This window comes from Platalea leucorodia, assembly GCF_965183815.1.
Source record: "Platalea leucorodia genome assembly, chromosome: 13".
In the NCBI taxonomy this organism is placed as follows: Eukaryota; Metazoa; Chordata; class Aves; order Pelecaniformes; family Threskiornithidae; genus Platalea; species Platalea leucorodia.
The window spans coordinates 8,963,505-8,989,112 of NC_138835.1; the positions used below are offsets into that span (position 1 = coordinate 8,963,505).

The following is a 25,608-nucleotide window of genomic DNA, read 5'->3' on the forward strand; positions in this document are numbered from 1 at the left end:
GATGCTCTTGCTGCTACCGCTGTCCCATCTGCCCCCTTCTCAGCGTGGTTGCTCTCAAGCTTTGTGCCACATCTCGGTCGCACAGCGTGATGCTCCCGGGGCTGCACCTGAAGCCTCGCTGCCTCGCCTGTCTGCCGGGAAGGACGAACTGACTGTGGCAGAGGAAGCTGCGAGGTTAGGTGATACGAAAGCAGCTCTGCTTGCCACCCTCCCTTCTGCTCCGGCTGGGCTGAGGCCGGTTCCCACAGTGCCTCCAACAGCTGGCAAGGGAACGACTTCGCTAACTGGTGGCGGAGCCCCGTGCCGAGAAACTCCCCCAGTGCGATTCTGTCGAAATCAGCAGATTTGCACCCTCTGATTTACTTGTGGCAGAGAGCGTTTTGTCGTGCTGGGGGAAGTTTAAATCTTTTGTGATGAATGTGCATGGAAGCTCCTTAATTACACAGCTGCTTTTCTTAGTAGGAAAAAATTCATATTTTCACCCAGCTATGAATATCTGATCTCCAAATCCCCATATCTGTACATGTGCAGTAGTCAGATGCATAGTGCCTCTTCTTTTAAACTTTCAGCCGAGAGTGTCAAAGTATCTTGAAAACAGGATCAGCTCTTCATAGGGACAGGGAAACTGAGGCACGGAGAGGAAACAGCTTGCTTACATTGCAATGTAAGGTCAGTGTTGGGACGGTCAGGAGCAAAACCCCCCAACTGCTTTCTCCCAAGAGCTGCTGTCTCTGTCCCAGACCTGTATTTTAACCCCATGTGAAAACAGAAATCCCAGTTAGACGCTGGGAGTCTGGTTGTCATTTACTGTAAGGAGCAGCAGAGCAAATGAGATTCAGTCCTTGGAATTTTGACAAAATTGTCACCAAAATAAGAAACACTTAAAATTGAGTATAATAAAAACTCATCATTTAGCAGAATCAGATGTTCAAAGGATTATCTTCGGAGGCCTTTTTAGACTGCTTCGGTAAGGAGCAAAAAGCACCAAGGCAGAGATTTCCTTCTGGTTTGCGTTCTTTTGCTGTGTCCCAAGTACATTAAATTGAACGAAAACATGTGACAAGATTCAGTTTTGTTGCTCAATGTCAGCTCTAACTGAAGCAGGCAGGCAAGCTGCTACACGATACAGTGTCTGGATGAGGTCTTTGTCTTAATTACTGACAGCTATTGATATGCCACTCTCCCCAAGACAATACAGTGAAATTTTCCATCTTGGTAGGAGTATTGTTGAGTAAAGACCCTTCAAAAAATCCACGCAATTGTTGCAGTCAAAGGGTATTAATGATGAGAATTAATGATCAAATCTAAGATGCAAAGTTCCTTCCACCAGGAAGGGAGCTAAACAGACACGACAGAAATGCTGTGCCAAGCGGGGGCTATTCCGACAAGCACATCTTCCTCTTGTCCGCTGCCGAGTGTCCAAAAACACTTGCTGGCATGGAAAACAGCCTCGGAGCTGATGAAGAGTCTGAGCAGGGGAATAGTTTGTGGTGTCAAAAGCTTTTTGAGAGACAGCTTTAACTCTACAGCCGCTCGCTGTTTCTAGAGGAAGGTGGGCGTTGGGTGAGCTGGGGCTCCAGCCTCGGGCAGCCGGTGCCGCAACCACATGCCACTCCTGGCGAGCCTTTCAGTGCTTTCTTATCTTCTTGTGTACAGCAGGAAAAGGGAAGCAGTAGGAGGAAGCGATTTCTCACGCGGCTTGGTATTTGCTTCTAATTAAACGTTGCCAGTCGAGCTCTGTTTTCCCACTTTTCACTACCGGCCGGGGATGGTCTATCTGAATCACCCCAGCGCTGCTCTCAAAGCTGACCACACACATGCACACCCCGTTCGGGGGGAAGCTGGAGTGACTTCCACAGGGAGATAGCAAGTAATATGCCGCGGTTAAAGACTGAGCCTCATGTTACAGTGAGCTGAAACAAGCAAGAGGGCCGATTACTTTCAAGCAAATAAAATCACCAAGACTAGTGAATTAATTCCCCAATTTTATACTTTCTTTCTGGCAGTAGCTTGTGTTGTCTAGACAGGAAGATGTGTGCAATCAGCTCTAAAGATGCAGCTTTATACCTCCCAGGGGAGAAAGACCTAAATTCCTGACAAGTAAAGCTCTGTTGGGATGAATGGAAAACAAATTATTCCCTTCTACTCTCTAAGGCATCGGCATCTGTATTGCACAGGGCTACATTTTCACTGGGGCTCTTCAAAGGTGCCCATAAGATTTGCAGATACTCCTGCTTTTGTCTCACAAAGCCCATCACTGTTTGCTTGCAGACTTTCAGATATGCAACACCCAAACTAGAAATCCCCAAGAAAATTTGTCTCTAAAACCCATCAATTAAAAAGGCAAAGGCAGAAGCTTGCAATACTAGTGGAAACCGAGGTGCTGCAGCTGGTGAGCGGTGTTACCCCATGCTTGTGCCATTTGCAGAACGAGGTCAGCAACGCCTGCAGCAAGGAGAGCACAGGGGGACGGGGACCTGGGCTTTCTCACTGCCCTTTGGCTGCTCGTCCCCTGCGGGACCTGGCAAATCACTGCATCTCTCTGCCCTGGCTTTCCCTTTTCAGAATAAAAAAAGTTATCTTATTTATCTCCTGTGAATCCTCCTTCCTCTTGCCAATAATGGAATTCTGTATAAAATATAATAATATTTAAACTCAAGTAAACGTGTCCAACACTCAAAGGTCTAAATTCCGAAGGTTTCACTAAATTCCCCCTGTATATGCATATGTTGTATCTATAGGTGACCACCTACAGAATCTTTAAGGAATTCGCCTTTCTTTCTGACTCTGCTGTCCACTTATCACTTGGTCACCAGGCAGCATAACTAAGTGGTGTTGCAGGCTTCACTTGTGCAAAGAGATTTGCTATTCATGCAGCACAGCAAAGGTGAACCTGTGTTTTTAAATCCCCGCAGCCAGAGGCGATGTCAACTGCACGGATGCAGGGTTTGGTTCATCTGAACACTGGGGTAGGGACTGATTTAGATGTGAATTTTAAACTCTGGCTTTACGTGCTTGCACATTTGGAGCTGGGGGCTTAGTTTGTAAGAAGACCTGAGTTTTGAAATAGTGCAGGAAAAAAATATGTGTTGTGTCATATGCCTAATGTGTAGTCTCGATGGCTGCGGTTGCTGGTGCCGTCACAGGAATTGTGTTCAGACAGGTAACTGGGCTGCCAATACACAGCAGCTAAAGGCACATCTGCTCATTTTTTGCATGCAGAATTACACACATGCCATCCTGAAAACGGCACTTAAATACCCCCCTCTCCCAAATTTGACTGGTATTGATCCACGGATGGAGTGCAGAATGAATGAATTTTATTTATGCAGAGGTGAGCCAATGATTTCAATCATGCCACACATTTCCATTTTGTTTAGAAACCCAATCATAGCAGCAAACCAAACAAGAAAAGTCTCCTTGTTTTCTGAATGATGTTATTTGTTTATCTGCCAAAGTGCTTTGCGTTTCCTCAGGTCACAGACCAGCCCATGTCTGGCTACGTTAATATTATACGAGTTATGCAAAAGCAAAGTTTAAGAAAAATCTTTCAACTGAAAGAAATAGGATCTTAAAATCCCAAAATAGAGTATGGAAAGGTACACATCATGTCTGGCTTCTCTTTCCCCTTGTGGCAAATGTGACTCAAAGGAGTTGGGTTTTTTCCAGCTCAATCTGTATACAGTTTGGGGGAGTTTTATTGTGAATAGGTCACCTTATAATACACAAAAATATTTCCTTCCAGAGTTCTGTATTCATAAACCTTTCTCGATTCTCACTCTCTTGAAAGTGAAATCCAAATGATTTCGTTTTCTTCATGGAAAGAGTAGTAAGGGAACACCTTGGCGCGGGGCTGGTCCTCTTTCTCGTCTCTGCTGAACCTCCCGTTGCAGGGCATTGCGTCCTGCCCTCCGGCAGCTGCCGGGCGAGCTGCCCTCCCTTCCCCTGTGATGAGCAGAAGAGTAGGACTGAAAAGCTGAGACTTTCAAGGGGCTTGGTTGTTGCTAAGGAAGGAGAAAATGAATTTCAAAGTTATTATTTAAAACCTGTTTTAAGTCTTCACGTCTCTGTGACTTTTACTCCTTTGCTCCGCCAAAGAAAAGATCAGCGTTATGGCTAAATACTAAAGCAGCTGCCTAGCATAGTGGAGGTGAGTGTTTATTGAGAGTAACAGTCTCTCGTAGTTCAATTTTGAGGAGAGACGTATATCTGAAAATAGCTTTAATGTGTTCTTTCATTCTAGCTCACAATTAATTTTTCTGTATAAAAAGGCAGCACAAAATATTAACTCATTTCTGTCCCTGCAAAGCAGGGTGAGCATCACTGTTTCCCTGTTACAGATAAACAGAGAGGTTGTGTGACATGACTGAAGCTATGCAGTAAATTGCTGGCAGAGCTGGGTGTAAAACTCTGATTTTAAAGTTCCTGGAGCATTTCTGTGGGCTGTCCATCTTCATGTTGTGTTCCTAAGTCATCCTGATGTGTTCTTAGTAAATGAAAGGTAGATGGAAATGCTTATGGTAAATGATCACCTATAATATCCTTTAAAACATAATCAATTAACTCAAGATAAGGACACACCCTTTTAAACAGGGGTACCTGACTCTTTTACATATATTTTCATCTTTTTAATTTGCATTTTATAATGCTATTTTGATTTTACAGTGATGTCATCCCAAAGCATTGCCATAATGCCATAAATTACCAAATAATTATGTTACTTTCTTCCACTGATCAAACAATTGATTTAAAATCTGGTCCCGTGGAGGACCAGAAGGCCTTTTACTATGTATTTTATACCCCCTTGTCTAGCAGATGATACAAACATTGCCATATGAACAGGCAATCAATTCTTCTCTTCTTTAAGTAAGTATACATTTATACAGACACAGAGCCACAGACATACATATTATTAGAAGACCATTAATAGTTTTGCCTTGGGAACTCATTCTATACATGAGCAAACACCACTTAAAATTACTTTTAAAGGTGGCCAAGTATTAAAAACTGTGTATGTAGCCAGGTCTGTTACAGCTGCTACTGACTGTGCTCACTGGGGGCAAATTTTCTTTTGTAATTTATTATCTGTTTTCCTCCGTTTCAGTCTCCCGCCTATAACTCTGGGATTTTGTTCTGCTAGGACAGAGGGTAGAGCAAAAGCTGGTTTGCTGTCCCTGTAGTAACCGTTCCGGTCCAAAGGATCCTCTCGTCATCTTAGCTGGATCCACAAAGAATTACTCTGTCAGGCATGACAATAAACATGCTCAGTACTTAAAAACTACTCTTCCCTTCTCCCTCTCCCCTTGTAAAGACAAGATGGCTTTTGGTCATACAATGGCTTTTCACTGAAGGCCAGGAAATCAGGGATTTTGAAAGTACCATACTTAGGATGAGTTTCAGTATGGCTCCCAGAGGACCTGGGCTTAATGGGCCTCCATGGATAAACAGGGGGTGATTCCTACATTCATGCCTGTTCCCAGTAGATCTATCATTTTGACCTCTGTCGCCTTTAATCATCTATACACTCTATACGTTTCTAAATCTCCGCACGGCTGCGATTGTATTTATCACGTTCTTGGCAACGCTGCTTCTCCAGTACCAACCCTTGTGCTTGGAGTCCAGCTCCACTCCTCCTCCACCTCGCTCCCAGAGCCAACTGGCATGTTTGCACAAAGCCTCGTATCCTATTTTCCTTCCTCACAATCTCCCGAAGCGCTTCTGCGAGTGAGCTGTCGTAGGTGTCTGAGCCGCGGCTGGGCTGGATTCTGTAATTCTTTCTTGCACAACCCCTACTTAAGGCCTGTTGACTTCAATGGAGCTATTCATGTAAGTGGAGGCTGCAGATTCGGGCTCTTGGGTTGTAAGGTCTCTGGGGCATAGACCCTGTCTTTGTATGCCTTGCAAATATGTGCTAGATGAGTAATGATAGCTCAGAAGAGTGAGTGTCGCTTTACATTTGCCATACTGGAGGAAGGTTGCCAGGATTGCATTGATGCTGCATGTGGTCCCCTTCCAGGGGGGAATTAATCCTTCTATGCAAAGATACCTCCTGCTGACTGGTGAAAAGAAAAAAGAAAAAAAAAACGGTTTGGCCATGAATACCATTAGCTTAATCTTCCTTTTCTGTGATCTTCCAGTACTCTTTGCTTTGTATGGCTTCATCAAGGTTTTGTATGTGGACAGAATAATTGAAAACAAATTTAGCATGTCTCAGACCATAAAGTTCCCTTTCAGCTAGATCACTGGCTATGCGGTAGATAAATGTCTGGTTTTCATTTTTGGTTATGTGAGAAATTTAGAATGGTTTGATTTGTAATTTTGAATGTTAATAAAGAAGGAGAAATTTCCTCGTCTCCTGGCCTATGGAGGCATTCTGCCTTTCTTGCTTCTCCTTGCAGCAAATGCTGTTTATAAAAACGTTACTTGGTACAGAAGAGTCTGTTTATGTCCTTGAACCCTAGAGGCCCCAGTCTCTAAGGTCAACTAAGACCTCCTTGTGCCAGGTACTGTACAGTGACAGACCAAAAATGGCATCTCTACCTGTACAGGTAGTATTTTAATGCAATGCAAGAGGAATGGCTGAAGGTGAACCAACAACTGGGGGAAGGATGAGCTTCAAAGAGCAGTGAATCAGCGCTGGTCCACATAAGTTATTTCAGGAGAACAAGAATGTATTTTCAGGGAGATTTGTAGGGTAGAGATGTAGATATTAAAAGGGAACATCCCTCCTGGGAGAAGAGGCTGATGGGTAGAAAATGCAATGCTCCCAGTGTTTAAAAAGTTGATGTTGGTATTTGGGGCTGGATTTGGGAAGTTTGGGAATAGGTGTTGATAACTGGGTAGAAAATGAGAGGTGAGAGGGCAAAGAGAAGAGCGAAGCTTTGAAAATGAAGGCAGGCAGCTTATGTCTGGTATGAGGGAGACAGGGGAAGCTGGAGAGCTGTGAAGCACAGAGCGACTCGAGCGGAGTGAGAGGTTGGAAGGACAATCCTTCCAGCTGGGATTGAAATGGATGTGAGCTGGGGCAAGACTGCACATGCCAAGGCCAGAGAAAGGGATGTGGCAGGGATCATTAATTTCTGAAATGTTTATACATCGTTTAACATTTCGGTTCTCAAAATCGCAGACACATTCACTAGATACTTCCTGTTTAGGGGGGGAAAAAAACCTTATTTTTTGCTGCAGTTGAAGTAGGAATCACAAGCTGAGCTGAGGCAAAGCCATTTTCCTGAATGTTAGGCTGGACAGAAACTAGGGTTTGCAAGTTGGACATCACATAGGGACTGATTTAAAGCCCCTTATGTCAATGGGCGTCTTCCATTAGCTTTGATAAGGTCTGGAGAAGGTGGGTATGGGAGTACTGTGTATATACCATGTATATAAAAGCAAGTGAGAGACTTTTGTCTGTCCTTACTGTGTTTCCTGCTGACGGGAGCAGGAAGCGCTGCCCAAGGCAGCAGGTGCGGGGAGTCAGTTCCACTTGGCAGCTTTATGCACCCCACAGAGAAAAATCTTTTGAACCTCATTTAGGAATCAGTCACTGCTAATTAAACAAGTGTACTCAAAATTATAGCATTTGAGGGGATTTATCAATCTGGTTTGGAGACAATCAACAAATTTCTGGTAATGGAGAGCTTGTCTGGAATTTTTTTCTTCTTGATATATTTAGTATGATAACCATTAATTACATGTTTTCCATTAGCTCCCTTCCCTATGTATCATGGACTCCAGCAAATGCTCTCAAGAGGATGTCTGTCTCTGAGAGCAGGGAAGTCTGTACTACACATATCTTTATGTCTATATATGTATCTCTCCATATCTGTATATATGTTTGTAGATCTATTTAGTTTCCTGACATGAAGGCATTGCAAGCCCTGTGTGCGATAACAGATTGTTAATGTCTTGCCAGCTTCACGGTTACATGGAGAACAAACCCTTGGGTCTTCAGATCTTCATTGGGACAGCAGACGAACGGATACTTAAACCTCATGCTTTCTATCAAGTCCATCGCATTACGGGAAAAACTGTCACCACCACCAGCTACGAAAAAATCATTGGCAACACCAAAGTTTTAGAGATCCCATTGGAACCCAAAAACAACATGAAAGCAACGTAAGCATATTTCTTTTTATTAGCAAAGTTGAGAAGGATTAAATTGGCATGTGAAGTTCTTTCTCCTGCGGAAAGGAGTCACTTAAATGAATAATGATGTCTGCTCTGGAGGGACTCTGCTTTCCAATGCATTGGGATGATATATGAGTGTAAGACCGTTTTTAAAAAAGCATGAGCAGCAGTTACAAGCAGCTGGGTTAAAGCTGCTTGAAGAGTTACCATTCATCAGCTGACCATGCAGGCATTTTTGCTCTTTACCCCAATTGCCGCAGTTGACTATATTGTCATCATCTGTCGTCTTCAAAGTCAGAATGGTTTTGTAGGTCACTAAGGAAAACGAGACTTGAATCTCAAGTCCTTATGCTGCAGTGATGCAATGAGAAGCAAGGAGCAGTAGACAGCAGAGGAAAGGTGTACGGTTCATTTTACAACATTAAATGGAATAGAAAACATCTCTCCTGAACTCAGCCAAGTCCTCTGGCCATGAAATCGCACCCTCTTGTTGTAATAGGTTAACAGAAAAGCAAGCACAGACACATCTTTTCTGTATTACTTCTTGCAGTTTTATGGAGGCAGAGGGATGAAGTGGGCACCAGTCTGAAACTTCAGGCTTGAATGTGTGCCAGGCAGCATGAGAGTGATTGCTCTGCAGAGGGAAGAGCTGTATCTCCATCCTTCAGAGGATACTGACAAAATTGGCAGAGCAGCTATGTTTTTAAGCCCCCCTAGTTCATCACAAAATCCACATTCTTTCTTTATATATCCTTTTTTCAGAAAATATACCTCATTCCTCCCGTTCCTTCAAGCCTCTCCTTCCCTCTGCACACAAGGAGATAAATAAAAGTCCACATCTCAAACTTCGGCAGCCAAGTGCTGAATGGAACATGACTGTCTGTTCCTAACGAGTAACCCTGGAGTAATAAACCCCTGCACACGTGCAATGGCAAGAACAGTGTGGGTGTAGGAAACAGCTTGGGGTTTATGCCTCCTAAAATGTGATTTTAATTTATGTCAAACGAAGAAAAATGGTGTGTCTTTAAAACTGGTATCAAAATGGTTTGGCAGTGCCTGTCTAGTAATAGTGCACCCTCCGAGGACTATTGCTGAGCTGAAGATCTTAGATTCTGTAAATATTAATTGGCACATTCTCTTAATGTAGACAGGCATGTTTGCTAGGTTACACTGGACTCTTAAGAAGTTAACCTGCACTTACACTAATATTAAGTTCCAATGCTGGTTTAAGCAATCCTAATCCTTTCATTGCTGCTGAGCCCCATCCTGCTCCCTACATCCTCCCTTTGTGCAGGGACACGGTGAATGGGAGCAGAGAACCATTTTCTGCACTGCCAGGCTATCGCCTTGGCGGGGAACAACATCTCAAGGCTTTGGAGGATGGCATGGTCACCTGGGCCAGGGCTGGAGAGCCCAGTTCTAGCAGAAGCACCTCCCTTGTCCAAAAGGAGGGGAGAGCAGTTTGGTTCCGCTTTGGAGTTGAATTCAATGCTTGCCTGTACAGACCGCAGGGAAAACGTGCCTGGATGGTGCATGCAATTAGCTGGTTCAATGGCTGTGATTCCCCGTGGAGCTGAACTAATTTGCCCACATGCAGGCAATAGCTGCTGTGCAGTCTCTGGGCACTGAGCTGTTTGGGGAGCTGGCGGTGGAGGCTTTAATGCTCTCTAGCTCACGGAGGGCTCCGGCACAGGCTCAGCTTAATGCCTGCCCCAGTGTGCACTTCTTGTTCTGGTTCATTCTCCCTGCCCCGGGTGGCTGGGACGGGCGCTGCCCTGTGCCCTCTTGTGCTTAGCACAGGAAAGAAATAAGACTCAGGGTTATAATGTTTGGAGAGTGGCTTCAGCTGTGCCCAGAGTAAAGGCCATCCCTGGCCCTCGGCTGGGACGTGCCTGGGACACGCTGAGCCACCGGGCCAGACTCTTCAGGGAAGAGTCCAGCAGCATCCCTCACTTGCTGCGTGTCTGGGATTTCTTTCCCTGTAACTGCTGAAATGGCAATATCTAGATCCTAAGCAGAACAAGTATTTGGAGCTGCTCTTAACCTGGAGATGGAAGCAAAACAGCTTAATCCTCTGGCCTGTCACCTATTTCCAAGCTGTTTGAGAGCAGAAATGTTAAGCTAAACGGTGTGTGTGTTTGGCAGCATTGACTGCGCAGGGATTTTGAAGCTGAGGAACGCAGACATCGAGCTGCGCAAGGGAGAGACAGACATCGGCAGGAAGAACACCCGTGTCCGGCTCGTCTTCCGCGTGCACATCCCCGAGTCCAACGGCAGGATCATTTCTCTGCAAGCGGCATCAAACCCCATCGAATGCTGTAAGTATCCCCTGAGATTTGCTCCTTCTCTGTCTCTTGCAACAACAATTGTCTTGTCCCTTTGCTCCAGGCTAGCACTGAGGGGAGAAAACCCGACGTGCTCAGATAGGCAAATGCAAGGTGCTTTGCTCTTCCTGCGCTGGCTGGGTCTGTGCCACCGTTTGAGTGACCTGCGGCTCTTATCTATACGCACTCCCTTTCCTGAACCAAGCTTTGGCAGCAGGTGGTTCTTCACGGTGCTTAGAGCTTGTGAGGACAGCAAGGGACTTTGGGGCTTTTGCAAATTTTATTTATTAGTGTGTTGCTGCTGGATCTTTCTGGTTAGCAGGTCTTTTCTGGGAGCGGGGAGCCAGTGTGGGTGTGCGTATAGGGGCGTATATACATTCTCCCTGTTTGTGGATGAGCATGCAAGCTGCCCGCCTTCCTGGGAGTGGTTTTGAGTGGAGGCACAACCAGACCTTGTTACCCACAAGCTGGCAGGTGATTGGAGGTTTTGAATTCAACCCTGGGCCAGATCCTAGCACTGTGGACAGTCCTGTCTGCTGAGGAGTGGCCGCAGTCCTCTGATCGGACCTGTGGCAGGAACACAACTGAAATGGAGAAACAAGTTTGATTTTGAGGCTTGGGCGCATCCTGGTTATTGTTTTTTCTAGATGTCGATGCTAAGGGGTGTGCAGCTCAGGAGGCTGAAGCCGAAGCAGGGAAAGCCCGGGTTGTTCTGGTATTCCCCTGAGGGGCAGAAGAAAACTTGTAGTTTTGATTTCTGGGGGGCAAATCCTACAAGCATGTAAGCTGAGAAACCTGCACCTCCCACTCATTTTAACGTACTGGATCCTGAGAAAGAGAGGCCTCCGATGAGGTGCCCCCCGTGTTGCAGTCATTTCTGGAAGGGCTCCACCCACTGCTGGTTCATGTGCATCCTGTGATGCTTTTTGTTGGTAAATGGTGCCTTTTCAGCGGTTTGGGGATTTCAGAAATACAGAATGAACAGTTTTCCTCTCCCTTTGCTGATGACTCACCCCTTTAGCAGAACCTGTCTTGCCATAAGTCATGTGAAGAAAGTCATTGAAGAGTTTCTCATGTGTGAGTTTGATTTATTGAGATGCAGGCTTTACTTAAATAACAACTGCTTAGAATAAGAGAGGAGCCAATTTGGGATGGGAAATCAAGAGAAATTATGACTAGTGCATTATTGATGGCAGCTTTTTAAAAACCAATAGAAATGAATAAGCAAGGCAAGGCTAAAGAGGGGATGGTGGGTATGTATGATCTCTTAGCAATGTTTATGAGAAGATACCAACTATCAGAGCATTTTAGCAGCTGAGTGAAGTCTCGGGGCACCCGTGATGGGGAAGGGAGAATAGTGGGAGTAGCTACCACCTTTCTCCGTAGGAAATGGTGACGATCCCTTATGGGACCAGATGGCTGAAACAATAGTGGCCTCCACCCCAAACGTGTCTCTGCTGAAACAAAGGCCCATTTGCTAAAGGAAATGTTCAGCAAACTGCAGCTTCTGTGGATAGGAAGGGAATTGCGGCAAAGGATCACCTGGCTTCTCCCTCAATTTCTTTTCCGAGTGGAAACAGCCCATTCCTGCGGGCAATGGGGAGCTACTCGGGTGGGGAAACTCCAGGTGTAACTTCCACACCCACTGTACAGAAAAACAGCATGAGCCCAGAGCAGAGGGTGGATGGTCCTCGGGTCGTGCAGGGAGCCCCACAGATCACACCCCACTTATGCAAATTCTCCTACAGGAAAAGCAAATATGGGTTAGCCAGGCATTTCTAAGACCCTTCCACAATTGCACATTGTATTTGTGCCCATCACCAAAAAGCGTTCAAGCAGAAATCCGGTCACGATTTACAGAATATCACATTTTTCCGTATTGTATGCGCACACCTAATTTGCCTGTGCAATGACTGCTATTTGCAATGGCTTGTTTAAGATGTCTAGGCATTTATTCTGAGATGTGTTCGCTTCGATGAGTCTTAGGGGCATAAAAAAGCTAAGAGTGGGGATACCAGTCTAAGTGGCTTATTTTTATGTTTTTTATAATTAAAGTATGAAAATGTTGGCTGAATAGCAGACAGCAAAGCTCCTACAGGAAAAAATGTATTTGTTCCCCAAGAAAAAAAAAGAAAGTTTTATTTTTGGAGTACTGGATATACTGGCAATTTGGAGAGATATGTTAAGGACTGTGCTTTTCTGAACTCATGGAAGCAGAGTATAAAGTGATCTGGAGTAATAAGCCTCTTCCATTTAGAACGTATGTTGCATATTTAGCAACATTTTTGCATTTCAGTAGCACTTCCTGATCTCAGCCCAGTTCTGGGAAGATGGTTAAAAACATTAGGTGGTTCAGCCAGCATTAGTAATGCAGGCTAAATCACACTAGAGATGATAATCTCAGTTTCTGCCAGACAATCTGCACACGTTGCAGGGCTCACGGGCTCAGGTAAGCTCAGGTGACCTGCCAGGAAGGGGCACGCTGGGGCTCCGTGACATTTTCTCCTTGTGTCCCACCTCCCACCTTTGTGTGCTGCTGGGATTCTCTGGTTTTTTCCTTTGTTGGCTTTTCACTATTTTGACATGGCCACCTGGGAACCCTTGTCCTCAGGGACTCTCCCGTAAGATCTCTCCTGTCTGGTAGCTGTGAATAATATCCAACTGGGAAAGCCTTAGTAAGTAGCAGCTTTAAGATAACTGGCCATTTCCCTACCAGTGGGGTTCCCCCGAGAGCGCTGTTGCTACCAACAGAATATCTGAGTGCTCTCCTCAGCAGAAGCCGATCCTGGCTAAAAACTCCCACCGGTGTCAGCAGATCATTAGCTGCAATGAAGCAAGAACTGTGAAGTATCTGCTTTTCATGGGGCGATTTAGTTCCACCTCATCTGTGTCACATTCAGCACTTGACAGGTTTTAGGAGGGGATTTCACAGGTTCAAAGCATCATCCGGAGCAAGTTCCTCCCCAGGCAGCTGTGTGGGAGGACCAAGGAGGTGATATGTTGTTAAATGATCAGTTATGCCTTAAAATGGACCTCATATCCAGACAAGCCTGCACATTTAGCAGCTTGCAGCTTTTTTCTCCTGTTGCCTGTTGATTCGTTCTGAAGCCACTGAGGAGGCAAAGGCATTTGAAAGCCCTCTGATAATTGTAGGAACAGGCCATCACTTAGTTAGGGATAAAAAGCCACTGTCTGGTAGGTGTGGTGCTGGAAAGGTGAGAAAAATCCCGTCCCTGGGTGTTGTTCCACGCTGAGTCCTTGGAATGTCAGCAAGCCCCATAGGAGCTACGTGAGATGTCCCCGGGATCGGCAGCCGCTGGGTCCATGCAGCAGCATGCTGCTTGGCCCAGCTCCCTGCCTGCGCACCGCTGCACGCCTCGGTGCCGTTAGTCGTACTGCAGTTGTGCATGCCCGAATGCCCATCGCTGCTTGTGCAGGTCTGCGCTTTAAACACAGGCATAAACCAGCTCGCATAGGTGAGCTCTCGCTGGGCCAGGCAGGGCTATCACAGAAGGTGGTGAAATCGCAGGCGTGAAGGGTTACTGAGTTAACTTGTCCCTTGAAGTACAGGCACTTGGCAAATCACCCATGGAGGGCTTTGGTATTTGCAGACCTGATCATTATTTTCAAACCTTTAAGACAATTTCTGTAACATCAGTTCTATTCATTTCCTTTGATTTACTTTTTGCTATGAGCTGAAACTCATTTCTTGGTGAGTGAGTGATCTCTGGAGTTGCGTTTCTACTCCTCGGCTGAAGCATCCATGGAGCAGAGAAGGAGCAGTATCAAAGGGAGTTCAGAGCAGCCACATCAGCACCTGCGAGGCGGCTTGTTTTACTCCATGCTGTCAGCAACCAAAAACTGCTTTATGCAAGTGTCTGTGAGATGTGAGTGTAAGGCTTAGGAGTATCATCCACACTGTGTCACGGTTTTTATTCTAATGGATCTTGGTTAAACCTTCCCAAAGTGTCTCACAGTTCTTATTTCGTATAATCTGTGTTTGCTGATACTAAGCTGTGCTCGTGAATCCCTTAAATTGCAAATGATTGCAGCTGGCATGAGAGAAGGAGTCTAAAATCTTATAATAGATATTCCGAGGCGGTAAAAAACAAAACAAACAAAACTTATTACTAAAGAACTGTGTATCCATCTGAGGAATTGAAATAGTTTCTATTATTGACCATATTTTGTTCCACTAAATTGGGTCAAATATCTTATTTCCCTTTAATCAATTTCCCTGGAAGTTTCCTTTATTTTTCTCTCCTTCTAGTAGATTTTCCCATAATATTAGACAATCTGAGCCTATGATATGTGACACATTAATAACTACAGAGGAAAGAGCTAGTCATGTAAAAGAATGTTGTCTTGGCAAACCAGTGAGTGCTTTTCCTCGGCTGGGAGCTGTGCTGCTTGGAATACAATGGCAGGCAAGCAGGAGCCCTAGTTTAGTGAGATAAAAAAGCAGAAACGAACGGTCTCTTTGCACTTGGGAGATACCCATTTGCAAGTTTAACCATAACTGTGATTTTTATGAGAATAGCAGTTGAATTAAAGGAATTTCCCCCCCCCCTTTCCTTTCAACTTCAAGGCAGTCACATAGTTTGCCATAAAAACAGCTGACACAAAAATCGGTCCTCTTTCTGAAGTCAAATTTTTCTCTCTCCTAAAGCACAGAATTTAAAAGTTAATTCTGACAACATTTGCCACTTTTAATGCGCAACCAAAACAGTTCAGTCTGGAAAGTCTGAGTCAGACAGAAGGAAAATGCCTGCCCTTTTTGCAGGCTGCAAGCCTTGCTATGAGGATGAACTCCTGTTTACTTTTTGCCTTTGCAATACTGCTGTTGGTAAAAGCAAGCGCCCCAGCGTATTATGCAGAGCATGGATTTCTGAGCATGATTTAAGTTCAGCAGATCTCCTCCGCAAGGGATTAAAGGGAAATGCTGTGCATACCCGCAGAGATGATCGACAGAGAAGTGAACCGAGGCCATGGTTTTCCTGTCATTAATCACACGCTGGTTTGGTGAGCTGGCTGCAGTTCATAGAAAGTATCATACTTATCTGACACTGCTGCCATCAGTGCTTGTCACTCCTCCTTCGCAAGGACATCATAAAATAAATTATGTGCAGAGAAGGAGGTGGAGAAAAGCCCTCTATTTTTGGTGCTTTTTTTCTTGGATGGCTCTGCACAAACTGCTGATTAAGTCTTGCTGGCAACAAATTGGAAACTGTTGTCATTCATAACAGGTTCTTCTTTTCATAGCGCTTAGATCACATTTTTAAGGTTTCCCATCTAATCACGAGGGTTGGAAATTTGCTTTATTTACTTGATTCTCACTTAAGCCTTCCACTGCCCCATACTCCTACCAGGAGGTAATTCATCCCATCCCTCCGATTAGAAGATTGCTGCTCTCTAGGGTGCCTTACTGATGGCTACCTACCTGCTAGAGATGTCTCCTGCCCTTGGTCCTCCCCTGGCTCCCACACTGCAGCTCCCCAGCCTTTGCCTCTCCTCCCGCCAGAGAGCTCAGGGTGCTTCAGGGTGTGATGGATGGGATCAAAGTCTCTCTGGCCATTAACGTGTTGGATAAGCACTGGGCACAGGAGCTCTGCTCCTATCAATCCTACCTCAGGCAGGCAGCTCGTGGTAAATAAACGCAGTGTGACACGAGGAATGAGATGTTGACTTTGGCTCATTAAGGTTTGCACTGAGGTGGAAGAATTAATCCCGCAACAAATTACACTGCTGCTATTGCTTCCAGGGTTTGGGGATTTTTTTTTAAGCATCAGACACCCAGCTCTATCTGCTCTTCTCGAATCCAACAGAAATCAGTGTTACTGGAGCCAAGAGCCTTTCGGGGTTTGGAAAGACATGTCAGGAGTGGCGACTCACAGCTTGAAGGCTTCCAGCAAGCTGGGGTGAGCTGGGGCTGCTCTGGGCAGGGTAAGGACAGAGGGGTCCAAAGAGGGACCTGGACATTTGGCCTGGGGAGACTGCTGCACTGGGGGTGCAGGTTGTGACCCCACCTCTTTTAAGTAGCCACACTTTTGGGTTTACTTGGCTTGTGATGGCAGTTAGAGATGATCAGAGATGACGCTAGCTGCAGGTGAGCTTGTCTTGCTCCTTGTGATTGCCTAGGATAAGATCTCTCCTGAACTGGTAACAGGGACAACAGGTAAACCTAAGCTTTGGATCCAGTGTGCAGGTGGCAGAAAGATGGTGTGGAGCAGATTTCACTCTAGCAGCTATTCTTTGGCCTCTGTTTATAGAGATGTTTGCATGGAGGCCTCCAGCCACTCTGCAGAAGGCAGCACTGAGATAGTGCACTGATACACAGAAGCTGTCGAGTATCTTTGCTCTGAAAGTGATGGTCAGGCCCGTGCTGCTCTGTGCAGAGTTCACAAGCCTGTTCTTTGTGAGAGGCAGATCACATCAGTGTTTTTGCTTTGCCTACATTACCCAGTCCAGCCCTCGCTTTTATTGCACATGCAGGGAGAGAGATTGCCGAGACAGTTCCTCTCCTGAGGCTGTTAAGAGACATTTAGCTTCAGTTAAGACTCCTCATAAAACGAGTCAGCTTTTGGGCAAGACAAGGCAGTGCTTGGAAGCCCTCCAAGCCGGTGGAAGGAAACACGATGCTCAGGCAGGGCTAGAACTGCTCGTCCCAGGAGATACGTGCAGGAGGAGCGCTGACGGGGAGAGCAGGGCGGCGCGGGGGGAAAGGGGCTCTCAGGTGGCGCTGGGATCACCTAAGGAGCGCGTTAGGGAATACAACTGAGGTTGTCACTTGGAACCTGCTAGCAGCAACGGGCAACACTCCCCTGGGGGAGATTTGGAGCCGCAACAGACTTGTCCAGGTAATTAATTGTCCCAGAATATCCCTTTTTTTTGCTATAAACCAAATAGCCTCTCTGCTGAAAAAAGAACAGTTATGGATGCTGCGGGCAGGTGGGGAAGCAAGAAACACCTTTGCCCTGCCTTGGCATGCTCCCTTACGGTCAGCCTCCAGGCTCGTGCATCCCCGGTGAAGCATTCAGCCTGCCGGCCTAGAGGTTTAAGCCGTCTTAACTTTTCTTTCACCTGCTGGCATAGGGAAGGGGGTAAAGGCTCAGCCCCCAGCAAGCGCCCTGTGCCCCTGCAGCGGGTGCAGGTGAGCCTGGGTGGGCTGTGGGCAGCAGCGGGCCCGCCGAGCGGTGCGGGGCAGCAGAGGGGCTGCTTCCCCCCCAGGCTGAGGCTCGCTGGAGGTGGTGCAGCGCTCCAAGACAGCAGCTCCCTTTCTCTCTTGTGTCTCTGCGTGCATTGTATTTCTTGGCACCATGCACCCATGACATCTTGATTTGCAGACAGTCAAATAAAATAGAAAAAATAATGTCCCCTGTTAATACGTTGACACACTGCTTCAGGCCAAGTGTGAGTATTTCTATAGCATTTGCTTTGCTGCCTTATGTCAGTAACTGTTGCTATTGAAAGTAAACACCCCAACTGGTTAAACCAACAGCGTTTTGTTTATTCTAAGCTCATAAACTCCAGTAGCTGTAGGTCACTTTATGAAGTGCCAACCCCTGGGGGAAGAGAAGGAATAGTGTGAAATTATTGCATGCAGTCCACCCATCAGGAGCCTTAGAGGAAAGGGATTTATTGGCAATTAATATTTCTTGCAGAGGAGAAAAAAGGTAATCCTATTGAGGCAGCTCCACACTGAACCTTGAGCCTCCTTACTGGTGGAAATGGGGAATGGGGCAAAATTTTCTTATAGGCCTGAGTAAAAAAAAAGAAAGATCTTGGAAAATGAAAAGTGGGTTTCTTTAGAAAAGAGTTTGCAAACCACCTAGTGGGAGGAGAAAAGTGCAGGCAAAACGGGGCAGAGGAAACCCAGCGCTCAATAAGTACCTGTATTCCTCCACCTTTCCCTTTAGCACGCTATCTGCATTGAGAAACTCGACTGAAACACTTCCAAGAGGTATTATTCTGCAGCATGTATGAAGCACACGTGGGTTTTGTACACCTACAGGGGTGACTAAGCCTGGGGCAGGGCGAAAGCAGTTCTGGAGATGCCCGTCGCCTGCTCGTGCTGTAGCCATGCCTGCACATAGCTCTGCATTAGCCTGGCTGCTGCTGGCCATGGGGCCGTGGCAGCATAGAGCTGCATCGGGGCACCCGCAGAACACCTCTGCCCATCGCAGGCTTCCAGGCAGCGCTGCTGAGGCCTCCCCAGCTCGGCTGAGGATGGCAGAACGGTTTTTGGCATTTCCTAAGAGCCGGGATGCACATTCCTGGTGAACCGGCTGTCCTCCCTGGCTCCCTGGTAGGTCGCAGCGTACACAAACACTGCGCTCTATGGAAGTTGGACAGAGGCTTGGTCTTCAGCAGCGATTTCCAACTTGCCGAGATCCAAATGTAATTAAGATGAGTCAGACGGTTATTTCCAGGCTAAAATTTGTCCTTCCTCGTCCTGAAAAAGCCTTGAGAACCACTGATCTGTGGGATGTCCGGTACAAAGCTCTCTATTAACACACTGAAGTCTGAAGGTTAATCTAGAATTTTGATGATTTGGGATGCTTTGGAAGTGAAATTTTGGGATTGAATAGGAATAGTCAGTGTCCAGGGCAAAGCTCAAATACATTTTGTGTTGACTATTGTAGACACGTTTTTGATGATTGCTATTTACTCTTAAGCCTTTGAGGTTACAAATCTGTCTTTGTGATAAATCCAATTATGAACTCATCAAAATTTTGAGTATTTAGGGAAAGGAGTTAATCATACAGCCATGTGAAAGAAATTAGCAGCTTCTGTGAAAATAATCTGACTATATATTCTTAATTGGCAGTATCTTAGCCCAGCTGTTGTTATATGTTTGAAGGGAACAATGAGTCATAAGGTTGTTTTAAACAGACTTTTAAAAATGCCTCTCAAAGGGCACAAGAGAGTTATAAATATTGAAATATCTATATTTTTAACAAGAGCAAAAACTCTGTGTCATGACTGGCAGAAAGGGTTCAGCTGAGCTTGTCCTTGCTAGAAAAGTTGCTCCCCTCTTCTACAGACACCTGTCTGAAAGGTTTAATGCTTGTGTTTTCCCACCAAATAACATTTTCTTCATGCGCTGAGAGAATCTGTACAGCTCTCACCGTGGCCGAACGCTGTTGGGTTTTTGGCTTTCTGAGGGTTGCACAGCAGTAAAAGGGTGCCGGGCCCAGGTCACAGAAAGCACAGCCGTGCCTGTGTGCGAGTGAGGACCAGCGCTGAACATATAGGATAGCATTTCCTTATTTTTGGCTCAGCAGCCAACGGTGTTCAGTGAAGGGAAGACACAAGTGCTCAGGGTCTCTTGGGAGCAGGCTCTTTGTCAGAGAAAGTTAAAATCCAGCCAAGGCAGCTGTTAAATAGATGAGCGGCATCCTCTGGAGGCCTTTCCAGTTGGGGTGGATGAATCTGGAGGAGTTTGAGTGCAGGTCATGAACTCGCAGTTCACCAGACCCAAACTGCTGCCCACCTGGTCTGGTCACAGGGACGCTCATGATATTTTCCAGCTGTCTGCGTTGTAGGGAACAATTCTCGCATCTTCGCTTTCTTCGGCTCCTGCTGCTTGTTAGCAAACAGTTGGAATGGGCTTGCAGGGATGGTGACCAGGATTCTCCAAAGCTTTTCTGACCATGCAAATGGCTGTTTTAATGGGATGAGAGAAAAGTAGGTGGAGAGATGGTGCTATCCTGGTTTTCTGGCTGGTGAAAGGGAGAATAACTTGCCAAAGTCACGCTCCAAGTTCATGGCCAAGAACAGTAAAGACCTTAGAAATCCTTGATCACGTACATGCCCATCTGGATTCCACCCTACCTTTTCTTTCCTTGCCTTTTATAATCAAACTCAGTCTGCAACACAGGGCCCTGCTTCTCAGACATTCAGGCCTCTGCAAAACATGCTTGCAAAAAGCCCAGGCTGCAGCAGAGTCCCGGTGTGACCCCTCCTGCTCGCCGATGCAAATGTGGCTTCATGATTGCCCCTCTTGTTGTGTGCACAAGGCTCGGTGCCTGCACATGGAGACGGTGCTTTTGTTGGCTAACGGACCATTCCAGGCCTGATGTAGTGCCTGTTCTGTAGGGGGTGGTGGGGTTTTGTAGAAGGGCTTTATTTTCTTTTTTTTCTGAAGGACTTCAGTGTTATTCAGTGGAATCCTCTCTGCAGGTGGAATTTTTGGGCTCCAGGGCTGTAGTGTGCCTGCACTTGAAAATTTGGCCATTTATTTGGAAACAGAGATGGGCAAGTTCCAGCTCATTCATCCAAGCTGTCCTTTCTCAAGGACAAGGAGTAAGGCCAGCACAGCTGAAACGCTGCAGCCAGCTCCTGAATGTTTCCAAATAAAATGCCTTGAGTAAGTTTATTTTTCCCTCTCAAACCTAAATTTAGCACCCTGGAGAAGCTGCTTTGGCAGTCAACGGATGGTAACGATGACAAGATCGATCTGTGGATAGTTCTGGGAAGATTTGGAAAGTCCTGGTAAAACAGAGTTGGTTTCATTCATGTCTGCAATTTGTCCACAGCCCAAAGGTCTGCTCATGAACTTCCAATGGTCGAAAGACAAGATATTGATAGCTGCCTTGTTTATGGAGGACAACAGATGATCCTCACCGGACAGAATTTCACAGCAGAGTCCAAGGTGGTGTTCACAGAGAAAACATCAGGTAAGGCAGTTTTTTTCTAACTGTCCCTTATGGGATAAGGCAAGTCTGTAGTGCTGTTGTGTCTCATGGTCTCATCCTAAGATTTGTGCTTATGAGTAACTCTACTCAAGGGAGTAATCCCATTCAAGTTCATGTAAGTAAAACCAAATCGCTTGACTTAACCATGTGAGTAAAATTAGACTTGGGAGCAAATACTTGCGTTATTAGCCTTTCAGGCACTGTGAAAGAGTAAATCAAAGCCGTGTCATGGGGAAAGTTGACAAGAAAACAGACACTGGGAATCAGCAGGAACAGGATATGTTATCAAAGAAATGGGATGACGGTTACATGTTCCTCTATGCTCTTTTAATCTCATGTTTAGGGAATGCTACTGTAGAAATCATAATGGAAATGAACATTTTTTATTGATGTGAACTATAGGCAAAGGTTGTGTTTTCTTCCCTTTAGAAGTCTGTGGGGGGAAAATGGGCATAATAGGTATTTTTATATCAAAATAAGTAATTTTTATACACGTACCGAGATGCAAGAATACATCATTTAATCTTCCATATTTTTTCAGATATTTTTATATAGGCTCAGACTGTAGCAAGCAAACCAAATTCTGTTCAAAGAGAAAAGCCGCCTGCTACAGCCCAATGCTACTTTTTTTCCAGCAGAGCTGCTTCTTTTAAAAGATACTCTGCTGAAGTTTTCAGATAATCTTGCTAGCTCTTGAGCAACCGTGAAGGGGGAACAAGTGGCAGATGTAGATTCTCTCTTTTCTCTTTTCATCTTGTCTACTTATTTGCTCGACTTGCACAGAGCCAGTACAAGATGGTCCTAAACCCTGACTGGTGTTGGATGAATATATATAATAGGAATAAAGAATCGTTACTGGGAGTTATTTAGTTGCCTAGCATTACCTTTACTGCCTTTGCTGAGCTCTCTTTATTGTGTTTTCATAATGGGATGCTATAATAAACATCACTTGATTTCTAACTCAAAGAATACGTGACCCTGGAAAATATGCTTAGCATGATCTAACGGTTAAGGTGGGCAGCAGAAATCCAGGTTTTCTTGTTTACAGGAGGAAACACAAACAAATACATTCTGCTGTAGTTAGTTACCTGTTTTTTCAGGGCTGAATTGTTTCTTTTCTAATATCAGATGCATGCAGGCATTTCGTCTCACTTCACTATGCAGTATGTGTATTTTATTGGATTTCTATTTTGCAAATGGACATTTGTTTCTTTGTAAATGGTCTGGACTTGTTTAATTTACCCTTCATTAGGCTTGATTTTTATATTCTAAATAGTGGGCTTTGCAAGGATAATAACAATGTCCAGGGATCAAAAAAGCACTTTGCAAATGTGAAGGGCCAGACTCTGCCATCCTTTCCTTCTGTTGATTTCAGCGAGACAAAGGACTCTGCAGTATGAAAAAGCAGCAGCCTGATTTATGTAAACTTTGCGTTCCCTTTGTGCTGTTAAGAAAACATGTTGCGCCTAAGTTTTCTGTCGGTAAACTAAGGTAGAGGCAGCTTAAGTGATATATCCAGTGACTTGGAAGGGATTTAAGAAATTGCATCGCCCAAGTGAACAGCATGTGCATGATTTATGGGGTAATGCTTTTGGCAAAAAGTAAGAATCGAGCCAAAAATTAATGTATGTGGGCATCAGCTGGTGATGTGGGGGAAAAAAAAGCATGCTGTGGGTCCCAGTTTCTTCCCACACCACCAGCAAGCCATGCTATTTTAGACCAAGAATGAAGGGCTCTGGGCCTCTGAACTGTGAAGGTTCAGATGAGCCTGTGCAGTCAGAGCAATTTTCTTGGCACCCCGTATTTCCTTTTAAGCCCGTGTATTAATTCCTTCCCACTGTGCTGCCACTGTTCCGTCGATGTCAGCGAATCGTGAAGGTGCATGGGAACATGCTTGGCAGCCCGTGATGGTACCTGTCCCAAGAATGTTTTGCAGTAACTAAAGGAGATGATACACTAAAAGGAGGTAGCTCTTAATGCCATTTCGAGGAAACATCCAAAACGCCCTGCCCCTATTTCCATATAAGAGCAGAGAAGGCTCTGGCTGGAATAGATGTTAGAAAGTAAAAAGAACAACAACATTTTCCACACTAAATCTAAAGCTTTTCTTCACTGCTGGGGAAACTGCATTTTTTTTTTTCTTCTTTTTTTACCTCCTGGTAGCAGAGAGGCATGACTTATCCCAGCGGCAGTGCCCAGTCTGGAGCAGGGATTTGCATGCTGGTGTTCCATATCCTGCCTCCCTCGCCGCCCCTCGGCCTCTGCAGGCAGTCTCAGTCTGCTGGACTTTGAACAAATGATTGGCAGAGGGGGAATTTAGAGGACGGGAGGCCCAGAGTCAAATCTTTGGTCTGAATCAGAAGTCTGTGTAGTTTGCAGTGGGTTACCTGGGGGACTCCGCTCCATGCTGGAGGCGAGCTTGTTCTCTGCGTATCCATGCACTGCTTTATAATGCAGTGATGCCTCTTGCAGTTATGCCCTGGAGTGCTTTTAAGGTGAAGATTGCTTTCTTTAATAGGTGTATCTTAAGGTGAGGAAGGTTAAGAAGCTGAGCTGGATATGCAAATCATGCAGGGGCTGATGTGACTCTGGCTGACTGCAGTAGATTGAGAATTAAGCCTTTGTGCTTGGCTTGCCAGAGGTTAATGCGTGTCCCCGCCCGCCTGAAAATTAGGATCTTGCGCACCTGTGACTTTCAGCTTCCCCCTTTATAAACTGTAGACAACTGTAATTATCATTACCATGCCCATGCTTAGTTGTCGTTGCATTAGGCTGCACGAACACAGAACAAAAAGGCCCCGTTCTGCAGCCTGATTTATCAATTAGAAATGTCACTGGGTGGAAGGAGGAGGTGGATCCCGCGCTCGCCTCGGGGACCTCACTCGCTGCAGATCCGATCTGCACAGTACCCTGCAAAAAGCGCTGATAAGTTGCTCAGAAGCGAAGCAAGCCACAATAAACATCCCGGTGGGTGGATGGTGCCTCGCTGGCGTGACCCTGTCATTGTTGCGTCCTCTTCCAGAGCGCGACGCTGCCCCGGGGAGCCTGTGAAAGAGTCGCACCTTTGTGAAGGCAGGAAGGTGCACCAGCTCGCAGGGGAAACATGGTTTTCTTTGAGTTTTATTTTAACAGCTCACAAGCCTTGTCTGTGCTAGCAAGTGGTATTCGATTTCCAACTTTTGCCACCAGTTTTAGCTCTACTAGTAATGACAAGGGTGAGAGCAGCAGTGCAGATAAGCATCTAATAGCTTTCGGCATGTCGTACTCCATAGAGCTCCTTGACTTGGCTCGTCTGTCCAGTGTTTAAGATGAGAGTGGCAAGACTTTTTTTCCCCCCAAACCTTTGTGCAGGTATTTTTGTGCAGTGAGACATTCTCCTGTTAATTGTTTCACGGACTCCAAAATCTGGGTGTACCTTGATTCTGGGGTCTGGATTAGTGTCTGCAATGAAGCGGGTGCTGAGAAGGTGGCAGTCGGCTTGCGTTACAGAACTGAGGAAACTGCTCACAGTTGTAAAGTAGGTTTTATCCCTCAGGCGGACACTCAAAACCTATTTCAATTTCCTCTGGATCTTGTAGGCAATTCTTGTAGGCACCACTAGCAACGCAGAAAAACGTAGAACTGCTCATATTTGTGACTGAAATAAAACATGCTTCTAAGAATAATAAGGAAGAGTTTTTACTTCTCTGTTACACAGCACTACAGATATGTATGTTTTTCCCTAGAAATACCTGGGAAATAAAGGATCTTCCCCCAGTTATGCTGGGATGTCATTATGAAAATAACTGCCTTGTTGTATTACGCGAGCTGCAAGCTGCGGCGCGGAGCTCGCCAATGAGGAGGCTGTAGAGTCTCTCATTTTAGGCTTGCGACAGGAAATGGCAGCAGGAAGCGAACCGAAGGGGCTGGAGCTCAGCGCTCCCTGTGCGAGCAAGGGGCATGATGAAGTACTTGCGTTTGAAATGCTGATGCATAAATAGCATTCATTTTCTTAATGATAAGGTTTACCGACATGCGAGCGTTATAGTTTTGAGTTCTTTTTAAGGTTATCTCTTGCTGATGAAAGATTGTAATCTGTAGTTGCTGTAAGCCAGGGGAACTCATGAATTCGGTAGAAGCAGTCCAACACACAAAAGCAGAGTTTGGCTGAAGGAGTTTTAAGATCGGAGCTCGGAGACACGTAACTGAGCCCAGCTAAATAAAAATAGGTCAGGGGAAGCAACTAGGTCAGATGGTACAGGTAGAAATTTTTGAAGTGCATGTATTCTTCTAATTTTGATCTGAAAGAGAGAGCTTGAAAAGCAGTCTTATGGCTATCAAGGATTGGGAATATGCTAAAGGTCGAGGGTGTTAGTGTTTGGTTGGGGCCCAGATCTTACAATGCAGTTAAAAAAAGAAAAGGTTTGGAATTCCCCCTTTTATTTGTTTTAATTGTCATGTAATAATTTGCAAGTCAGATGTTT

The 25,608-nt window shown here is 45.5% G+C and overlaps 1 protein-coding gene across 3 annotated transcripts in view; it reads left to right on the forward strand.

The window, feature by feature from the left end:
• NFATC2 (nuclear factor of activated T cells 2) overlaps positions 1–25,608 on the forward strand; it is a 91,168-nt gene that overhangs the window by 20,594 nt on the left and 44,966 nt on the right. For all 3 annotated transcript variants that reach the window (XM_082325627.1, XM_082325628.1, XM_082325629.1), the window contains exons 4-6: positions 7,910–8,112; positions 10,270–10,442; positions 20,987–21,127. In XM_082325627.1, coding sequence (XP_082181753.1) covers positions 7,910–8,112; positions 10,270–10,442; positions 20,987–21,127 — 517 coding nt within the window. The remainder of the gene's footprint in view (positions 1–7,909; positions 8,113–10,269; positions 10,443–20,986; positions 21,128–25,608) is intronic.